Source organism: Lentinus tigrinus (assembly GCF_003813185.1).
Source record: "Lentinus tigrinus ALCF2SS1-7 unplaced genomic scaffold L226scaffold_111, whole genome shotgun sequence".
Classification (NCBI taxonomy): Eukaryota; Fungi; Basidiomycota; class Agaricomycetes; order Polyporales; family Polyporaceae; genus Lentinus; species Lentinus tigrinus.
In genome coordinates, this window is record NW_027138020.1 from 1 (window position 1) to 9,088 (window position 9,088).

Consider the following 9,088-nt stretch of genomic DNA (forward strand, 5'->3'; position numbering starts at 1 on the left):
GAGTACACAGGTGGAGACGAGAGGACGTCGGACTCGTCGTTCCTAGCATTATGGATGTCCCAGCGTTGTTATTCTTGTGTCTGCGTTGTATTACTGCTTGTAGCTATACTTATGTTGTATGTATTGTTGTCGTTCGTGATGGCGGTTATGAATGCAGATGCCAACCTCGCGGCGAACTCTGCACTGTCTTATGCGTGCCTGTTTCGAAAGACTCATAAACGCTGGTCTCGCTATCGAGTTCAATATCCGCGGGCCCAGGCCCTCTGCCGCAGGATGTTATTGTTGCCTCATCTTGGTAGTTGGACTTACGCGTGAGCGCTTGATCGCCGTCGCATTGCCGACAATCTGATCTCTCTCTTCTTTCCAACTCACCTCCATCCCCAACCACCGACTTGTCTTCTGCCTCCCGTGAAAACCACGACCGAGTGAGTACATGCTTCATAAGTGGACCTACTCGCCAAACCGTCGAACCTAAGAATCCCGCAGTCCCCTCCGCCGCAGCTCACCATCCGAATCGTACTGTAACCACCGGCAGAGATACAGCAGGACGTAAACATGGTCAGAAACTGCACGATTTTTATGCGCCTTGGGCAGTTTGAATCAGACTGTCTGCACAACCTCACGTCGGATTTCGCTTCTAATGTCTCAGACGCGATCGTCCGCAAAGTATGGTGGTCGTTCAACGAAGACCTCGGGAAAGACGGCGCCTTGGAGATGGAGCTGGAAAAACCAGAGGCAAAGTACGCACGGGTTTGGGTACGTGTTCAACTGTTGTATGCTCTGACATGCATATCTCACGATGCTCCAGAGTAACGTCAATAGAGGACAGCCTCTGTGCCCAGGCTTCGACTTCCACACAAGCACCCGGGCCGGCGATGACGGTTTCAAGCAGCATGGGTACTTTGTGCTACCACAGGACCTTCAAGAGTGTCCTCCTGCTGCCTACGCGCAATACGCTGTCGAATTCAAACCCAACGGACCTAACTACGACCCGTTCCGAGTCGGTGACACACCTTCTTCCGACGTCTCCGAGATCCACGATGCTGTCCTCGAGGATCTTCAGTCCAACGCGAAGGAAGTAATGAACTACCAGCACCGCACCGCACTGTTCATGCTGTTCGTTTACGGGGAGTGGTTCCGTGTGATGCGCTGGGACCCTGCGGGCATCGTCGTCACCGAAGAGGTCAATTATGCGCGTCGCGTCGAGGGCACCAGGGCGTTGCTACGGGTCCTCTATGGGTTCTCAAAACTCAGCAGCGAGCAGCAGGGCCACGACCTCAACGCAGTCCGCCTCAGCAAATCCTCGTACGGGTACCGCCGGATGGACATCCTTGCTCGCGCTCGCTGTGACGACCTCGACTACGAAGAGCGCGTGCTCCTCAAAACGTCGAATGTCCACCCCAGCTTCTTCGACCCGGCGACATCTTCCAATGGATCCGAGCCCGCCGCGAGCCAGTTTGACGAGCTCGTACATCACGACCCGACGGACCCTGTCCTCCCCTCCGCGGAACCACAGTTTGCCCGAGTCGGCGTGAGCTACGTCATGACCCATGTCCGCGAAGCCTTCCGCAAGGCTGTGAGGGCCAAGCATCCTCGATACCGGATCAGAGTTGACGGAAAGGACTTCTTGGTCGGGGAACCGCTGGTATCGGGAGAAGTCCCCCTGGGGAAGGCAATGCGTGGGTACATCGCCCTCGAGTGGCTCACGCAACGCTTCGTCTTCCTCAAGGACACGTGGGAACCTTTACGCAACAGCTGGGAGCGGGAGGGTGCGATCATTGCGAAGCTCAACGCGAGTGGCGTCCCTTCCGTACCGACACTCGTGGCACATGAAGACGTGCATCACCTCGACGGCGTGCGCATGCAGGTGACGTTAACCGATCGCTACTCCGGAACGTTTGGAAACAAGGTCGTACAAGAGCTCCCTCCTTTCCCTAACCCCAAAGATACAAAGGCGGCGAAGCCAGTCATGGACGACAGACTCGCCCGTAAGCTGCCCTCCGATACACGACCCCGTCTTGGAGACTGTTCGAAGGTCTATCCCGCGACGATGTCGAATGCGATCATGCGGGCAAGGCCAGACTCGGATGCGCCCATGCCTTTCCCGATGGTTTTAGCTCAGGCCGGCAAGAAAGAGGGTCTCAACACTGGTCATAACCCGCCCACTATCCCAATTTTCCACAAGATCCTGGGAAGGGGCTCGCAGCCCCGGGTGCATACCCGGATAGTCTTGAAAGAGTTCTGCTTATCGCTCAACTCGGTCAGTTCCAGCAGACAGCTCGTCCGGCTCATCTACGAGGCAATGATAGGTATGTGTTGACGTCGTGCCACCATGTTCCACCATTTGCTCATCCGGATCGGATCTCGTCTTACCACAGCACATGAGCAAGCATACACCCGGTGCCACTACATCCACCACGACATCAGCAGCGGCAATATTCTGGCATATCCGGTGTTCATGAAGATGCCCTCGGGGCGATACGCTGTATTCTGGAAAGCCATCCTGTCTGACTGGGGATACGCGATGCGAACCGACATTGCTCTGCCGCCAAAAGGATCCACTCGCACTGTATGTACCATGCCACTGCCATCTTGCTGAGTCGCTCACTGGTTTCTGACGACATGCATACTAGGGGACCCGAGCATACATGTCTGTATATCAGCTGCATATGGGCCTTTACAACCACAACTCCACTATCGCGGACGAGATGGAGGCGTTCCTGCACGTTCTCGTGCATAACGCTTCCAAGTCCATGAAGAGCAACATCGTCGAAGTCGACGAATTCCTCAACAGCTACTTCTTGTGCTCTCCTAAGGACCCCCTGAACCCCGAGAACGTCTGTCAAGTGGCGAAGCGCTGCTCTATCATGCATTGCGGCAGCCTCACGGTGACGGGCATCGAGCGCATCACGTTTTCCCCTCGCGATTACAATAACTACTACGATAAAAAGCGCACACTTGCTCTAAACAGGCTCATCGCGCAGCTGATGAAGCTCTTCCAAACCCGCTACATCGTCTGGCAATGGAGAACGGACGCGGGACGCGACATAGAGGCCCGGGACTCGAAGCCCCCGCAACATGTGTTCGACTCCGCGGCCTCTTTGAAGACGCACGAGGGCGTTCGCTCACTCGTAGGGAAGATTCTTCTTGACGACAGCCTGTTCTGGCCGGCGTGGGACATGGCTACCAATAATCCGTATAAGTACTCACGAGTGGTCGACGTCATGAAAGCTGCCGACTTCGCAGACTATCTCGCGGCCCTTCCCAACCTGCCGGCCCCAAAGGCGGAGAAGGTTCAAGAGGCCAGTGTCGAGGAGGTTCAAGAGGCCCGTGCCGAGGAGGTTCAAGAGGCCCGTGCCGACAAGGCTCAAGAGGCCCGTGTCTCAGACCAAGACCAAGCCGCTGCCAATGCCGACGAGGATGCGCGGCCACAGAAGAGACGTCGCATCGAGCGGACCCGGGCCAACAACGTGGGAGCGAACGCGAACGTGCCCGCAGCAAGCGAACCGAGGGTTACGCGTAGCCGCAGCGCAGCTCAGATACGCGTTACTCGCAGCAAGGCAGGTCAGGGGAAAGCGGCAGAAGCTGGTGCGGCGGGAGGCTCGAGAGCTGGAAAGGGACGGAAGGGAACTGGCGCAGCTGGTCGGCCTCGTCGTCGATAGCCATTGCGTGTAGTAAACTTGTTCAATAACTCGTTCACCAATGGCTCTTTGTTTAACGACGATTACCGATACTCTGAACCGAGTCCCAGCTGAACGAGAGGATAGCGGTGCGCCGGCGAGCGTCTGATGCTCGACGCGTGACGTCACGCGTTTTTTTGCACCAGGCGTGACGCGAAGCGCTTGGCAACGTTCCTCCAGGCTCCGACCTTGCAGCAGCTGCAATTCTTCATGACCTCCTACTCAACTCTACAGGCGGTTGGAAATTCTGACAATGGTCTTGATACTACGTATATACGGCTCCAGACCTCAAGGACTCCTCGACGGCGTCTCGCCACGAACTCGAACTTTGAAGGAATCAAACTTCTCATTGGTGCGTTGGGCTTGGCCTGAATTTGAACGAGAGCTTGTCTGATACGACGTCAAGATACTTCGATGATGTTACCCAGCACCCGGACATGACCGAGCGCATCGCACTGGTGGAGAAGGTCAGACAACTCCCGAAATGCGACTACTACACGCCATCGCACGTCTACCGATTCTTCCGTAATCTACGGGCACGAAGAGAACAGGCCGAGCGTGCTACCACCATGAATCCAGGTATGCCAATCACCTCTTCTCTAAAATAGTGGAAGCCGCTGCCAGACCGTGCGATCAACTCAAGAAGAGGGCTCGAACGTAGTACATCGATATTGACATCGACATTTGCAGATCCTCTTATCCGCAAGCTCCCCCACCTCCCGCCCTCCCGACGAGACCTGCCACCCCAACAGCACCATGTTCCTCATTGCACAGTACTGCCATCTTTGGTGACTCGGGATGAGGATGATACTGAGTCAGTCGAAGACGCGGATCACACGGGTAGTACGTGCCTCTCATGCGGACTCCGATTTGTCGAGTGACTGTTGTGCTCTCAGATACCAACTGCTCACTTGAGGCGACCGAACTCGCAACGGTCCTGTACCACGTGCTTTCTGTGACAGACCTATGTTTGAATCGTCGGAAGACGTTCGCAGAGCTCTCGCGATGGCACCGGGACCACGTCGCGAAACCCTCTTCGTCATCAATCCTCCGTGGACGGTTCACAGGACTCCGTGACCCTCCCCCTTCCACCTCGGCCCGATATCGCTCCTCTTAGGCAAATATATGACATACCACTCCTATGACTTGAGGAGCTATGAGACATGCTCGTCTCGCGCCGGTGACAGCCCAATGCGGTACGGCACCGGAGACCACCCCGAGTCTCCATCGCATTCCTGCAGATCAATCGGCTTCGCCAGGAAGAGCGACATGTCGAACACCCAGAGCATGTACGCTTCCTCATTTCGGCGAAGATCGCGCCGGAGCAGATAGAGCGACTACGTATGAACTAGATATGCAGGGAAGATAGGCATACCTGGCGCAGAAGCTCCGGTGGTCGCACTGCATGGGGTTGGCGAGGGTCGAGCTTCGCATTTGGAGTGTGTCGTTGGTCATCTCCGTATTCGTAGGCAAGTACACATTGCCCATCTACTCTCTTCTCGAGTACTAAGTCACGTCGAGCAGGTATGGTCACGAGGCCAGACGCTGTACAGGCTTGCAATGTCATGTTGTCATCACATCACCTAGTAAGCGTACGAACCTCGGGTGTGGTATCGCTTCACTGCTTGCCCACTTGGAATCGCTTATCTGCCCGCTCGCTGACCCTCAGCAGCTTATCTTGGAAGACGAGACCATATGACCGCGACGTACCCGAGAGAAGCACGGCCCGTGAAAAGCGCCCTTGGATTGCCAACTTCCTTGCCTGTTGCGTCTTCACGGGCGTATAAAGCACGGGGAAGAGATAGCGCTTCGCTTTGCGTCCTTTGTCTCGGACACCTCCACTACATCCGAGCAGTTCGCACTTCCAGGATACCTTGGAGGAAGGTAACGTTACGCACTCCAGGTTAATTGACCGATGTCCGCACTAGATAAACCCGTCTCGCTCCTCAAAGACTCCGGCTTCGAGATCGGTTCAGAAGATAAGGAACTCGACCTTGACCCGGAGGAGGTAGCCCAAGTTGGAGAGAAGGGCGATGATGACGCGAATGTAGGGTGGCACGAGTTCTCAGTCGCGAAGGAGTCAGGTCTTCGCGTTACACCTGAACAAAGTCGACGGTGAGTGTTCACTGTTTCCACTGGGCGGATCCGATTCCCTGACGCTTGCCTTGATAGGATCGCTCGCAAGATAGACTTGTTCATCCTACCCATGGTATCCGCCTTTACGGATATTGTACGCGTATCGAGACACTCATCAACGCCGCAGCTTTGTTTCTGCCAAGGGCTGAGTTACCGTAAGCTGTATCGAGCTCATTCCTGAAGCGGTCTGATGTGCGCATTTCGCAGTGGATAAGACGGCGTACGGCATCCCTGGCTCGAGCTCACTTCGTATCAGAGTCGTCTAATGGCTAATCGACAGGCTCAACTATGCGAACCTCTATGGGATGAAGACGGCCCTGCATCTTTCGGGAGACCAATTCAACTGGTTCGCGAGTAGTGAGTACTATGCGTCCAATCTTCGTGATCGATTCTCCCTAACCTTCACCCTTGAATAGTCTTCTAGTGCGTTCACGGTCGCTATCGGCACCCTTCCTGCTGATGCATGCTCATGACAGCCTTGGATACTTGGTCGGCAATTACCCGGACGGGTGGTTGCTTCAGCATTATCCAGCCGGGAAGGTCCTTTCGATCAGTGCGTATCATTGCGGCTGATTCAGTGTTCTATGCTGAGAATTTTCCTAGTGGCTTTCCTTTGGGGAATCATTATCATCACGTATGCGCCTTCGTAGCCTGTGAACCTGTGAGCATGCTCGCAACTCATTGCTCATCTTTGCAGGACCCCGGCATGTACGAACTTCGCAGGGACCATGATCAATCGGTAAGTCCTGCGCCGCTTTCACCTCAAGTACAAACCCTGCCACTCATCCCCCGCGTGCAGACTATTCCTCGGTCTCGTGGAAGCCGTCGTCACCCCTGGCATGACTATCCTGACATCAATCTGGTATGCGCAGAACGAAGTGCCCTTCCGGACACTCATTTGGTGCTCATTCAACGGGTGGGCGGGCATCGTGGGCGGGTTCCTCGCATACGGAGTGAGTCTTCCTCACGTGTGGCTTCTATAGCCGTTGGGATTTCTCATGAGCACTCTGCCGCAGATCGGACACATTGGAAGCCCGCAGATCGACCTTTGGAAGTACATCTTCCTCATCCTCGGTGCGGTGAGCCTCGTATGTGAGTTATCCCTTCCGCGTTCGAGCGGCGTCCATTGAGTGCTAACCCGCTCTTGCTTTTATCAGTCTCGGTCGTTCTGTGGTCGTTCTTCCCAGACTCTCCGGTCGAGGCACGTTTCCTCACGCAGGAAGAGAAAGTACTCGCAGTCAAGCGGGTCGCTGAGGCTAAGCTCGGAGTCAAGAACAAGATGTTCAAGTGGTATCAGGCACGTGGTTTAGCGCTCTTCCTTGCGTAGAGTACACATGTCAAATGTGGGTGCCTCGACAGGTCCGTCATGCGTTAGAAGACCCCAAGACATGGCTGCTGCTGGTCGCGACAATTTCGGGCCAGATCCCGAACGGGTACGGCTCGAAACGTTAACGGCCGGGTTCAAAGCTGACATGCGACACTTTCCTCAGAATCGTCACCAACTTCTCGAGTATCATCATCAAGGCGAGCGTTCACGTCCGTTCCGCAGCGAGTATGCCAGACTAATCGTGCTGCACAGGGGATGGGTTTCACCACTCTCCAGACCACCCTCCTCGATGCAGCCTCGTCTAGCGGGCAGATCGTTAGTGTGCTAGTCTCCGGGTATGTCCCAGTCGTCCTGCGTCTGTGCGCTATTGGGCTGACGTGCACCGCCATCTAGCTATATCTGCATGCGGTTCAGGAACCGTGCGTGTCCCTGCGGCTCACGACTAATTGAGTCCTCACCACCGACGTCACAGTGCGCGTCATAACGATGACCCTGGGGAACTTGACATGCATCGTGGCTGCGGCTTGCTTGACCTACCTCCCAGAAGAGCAGCGGTCGAATAGGCTCGTGGCGTACTGCTTCACGAGTTTCCAGGTGACTATCCCAACTTTGGTTCTACTGGGTGCAAACGTTGTCTGACGGACGTTCGCTGAACTCCTGCAGTCTGTAGGCTTCTCCCTTTCGCTCGTCATGATCTCGAACAATGTGCGTTGTCTAGAAGGACTTTGCGGATGACCATATTCTCACACTGTTTGACAGATTGGAGGGTTCACGAAGAAGACCTTCACGACGGCTGTTACGTTCACGGGATACTGCATTGGCAACATCATCGGGTGGGTGTCCGCACCTTTTCATAGTTCTCCGACCCACGATCTGAAGCTCGCGACCGGCCAGACCGCATTTCCTAATAGACAGCGAAGCTCCTCGCTACAGGACTGGTACCGTATGTTCTTACAAGTTCCTTCCCTAGGCTGGAAGAGCGACAGGCTGACTTCTGGTTTGCAGACAGCCATGCTGATTTCGTATGTCATCAAGACCGTATGCCACCTCGCCCTCGGCGCGTACATGCTTCGAAGCAATATCAAGGTGCGCTTCATTGTGTTTTCAAATTGTGGCGCATCTTAATCATTCATGAACGGTGGGATCTAGCGCGATCGCGAGTACGGTAAGGTTACTGCTCAGGATCAGCTGGAGGGTGAAGGTCAGTTGTCCGTCTTTGTCGTCTGAGCTGACCCGGCTGACACAACTGCTTTAGAGGCTGGCATGCGCGATCTCACAGAGTTCGAGAACCGGTATCATAGGTATGTGTAACCTTCTTCATTCGACGTTCGTGCTAACTCACCCCGTCTAGATACGTACTGTGAACCCGAAGCCTCCGTACGCGTAGATCGATGTGAGATGCCGTGTGGGTACATGGTATGGTGGATATTCTCCGCGGGGTGCTCTCGCGGCCCTCTATTCAAGGAAAGTACAGACATGTAGGGCTGTTCCCGAATGATGTTTCGCCCGTCGACCGACCTCAAGCCGACTCATGCACGGATACCTGGCAGCACGCCGAGTCCCCAGCCACCTCCAAACGTCCCTTCTATGAATTTTGCGAAAAATTTGGATTTTGTGGCTCCGCGTTAGGGTCCATTCTGACCGGTGTCATGCGAACAGCAACTTGACTCACTAGTAGTCGGTCGCCGCGTGTGCTGCGTTGATCTTCAAGTCAGAACTAAGGGAAAACTGTACATGTTAACTTGTACACACACGTGATTGATCTTTTGATATTGCCTTCACACAAATGGTTGAGAATCCCGCCAACATTGTCAGTGGCAGCCCTCCCGCTCCTGTACCGGCAGCACCTGCAGAACCTCCTGTACAACCAGTGCCGGTCGCGCAGACCTCGACTCGCGTAACGCGCTCGAAGAGCGGCAAACTTCCCGGTCCCCCGGGTGGTCGT

General features: G+C 55.1%; 3 protein-coding genes across 3 annotated transcripts; all 3 read left to right on the forward strand.

Annotated features, from left to right (window-relative positions):
* The first annotated feature begins 378 nt into the window (after window positions 1–378).
* Window positions 379–3,700, forward strand: L226DRAFT_517845 (uncharacterized protein). Its single transcript, XM_067678528.1, has 5 exons — window positions 379–425; window positions 487–756; window positions 809–2,309; window positions 2,379–2,569; window positions 2,634–3,700. Exons 2-5 carry the CDS (start codon window positions 556–558, stop codon window positions 3,660–3,662), a joined length of 2,922 nt encoding a protein of 973 aa, XP_067528278.1. The 5' UTR covers window positions 379–425; window positions 487–555; the 3' UTR covers window positions 3,663–3,700.
* A 156-nt stretch (window positions 3,701–3,856) lies between these two features.
* L226DRAFT_61763 (uncharacterized protein) lies at window positions 3,857–4,436 on the forward strand. Its single transcript, XM_067687064.1, has 2 exons — window positions 3,857–4,032; window positions 4,109–4,436. The coding sequence occupies exons 1-2, from the start codon at window positions 3,934–3,936 to the stop codon at window positions 4,286–4,288; spliced, it is 279 nt and encodes a 92-aa protein (XP_067528279.1). The 5' UTR covers window positions 3,857–3,933; the 3' UTR covers window positions 4,289–4,436.
* A 1,079-nt stretch (window positions 4,437–5,515) lies between these two features.
* L226DRAFT_496383 (MFS general substrate transporter) lies at window positions 5,516–8,619 on the forward strand. Its single transcript, XM_067677558.1, has 22 exons — window positions 5,516–5,795; window positions 5,853–5,889; window positions 5,944–5,978; window positions 6,097–6,186; window positions 6,293–6,369; window positions 6,420–6,450; window positions 6,514–6,555; window positions 6,616–6,769; window positions 6,833–6,908; window positions 6,974–7,113; window positions 7,176–7,249; window positions 7,307–7,352; window positions 7,396–7,478; window positions 7,537–7,562; window positions 7,616–7,737; window positions 7,807–7,848; window positions 7,903–7,976; window positions 8,038–8,086; window positions 8,149–8,229; window positions 8,293–8,344; window positions 8,399–8,444; window positions 8,495–8,619. Exons 1-22 carry the CDS (start codon window positions 5,596–5,598, stop codon window positions 8,505–8,507), a joined length of 1,590 nt encoding a protein of 529 aa, XP_067528280.1. The 5' UTR covers window positions 5,516–5,595; the 3' UTR covers window positions 8,508–8,619.
* Window positions 8,620–9,088: the final 469 nt, after the last annotated feature.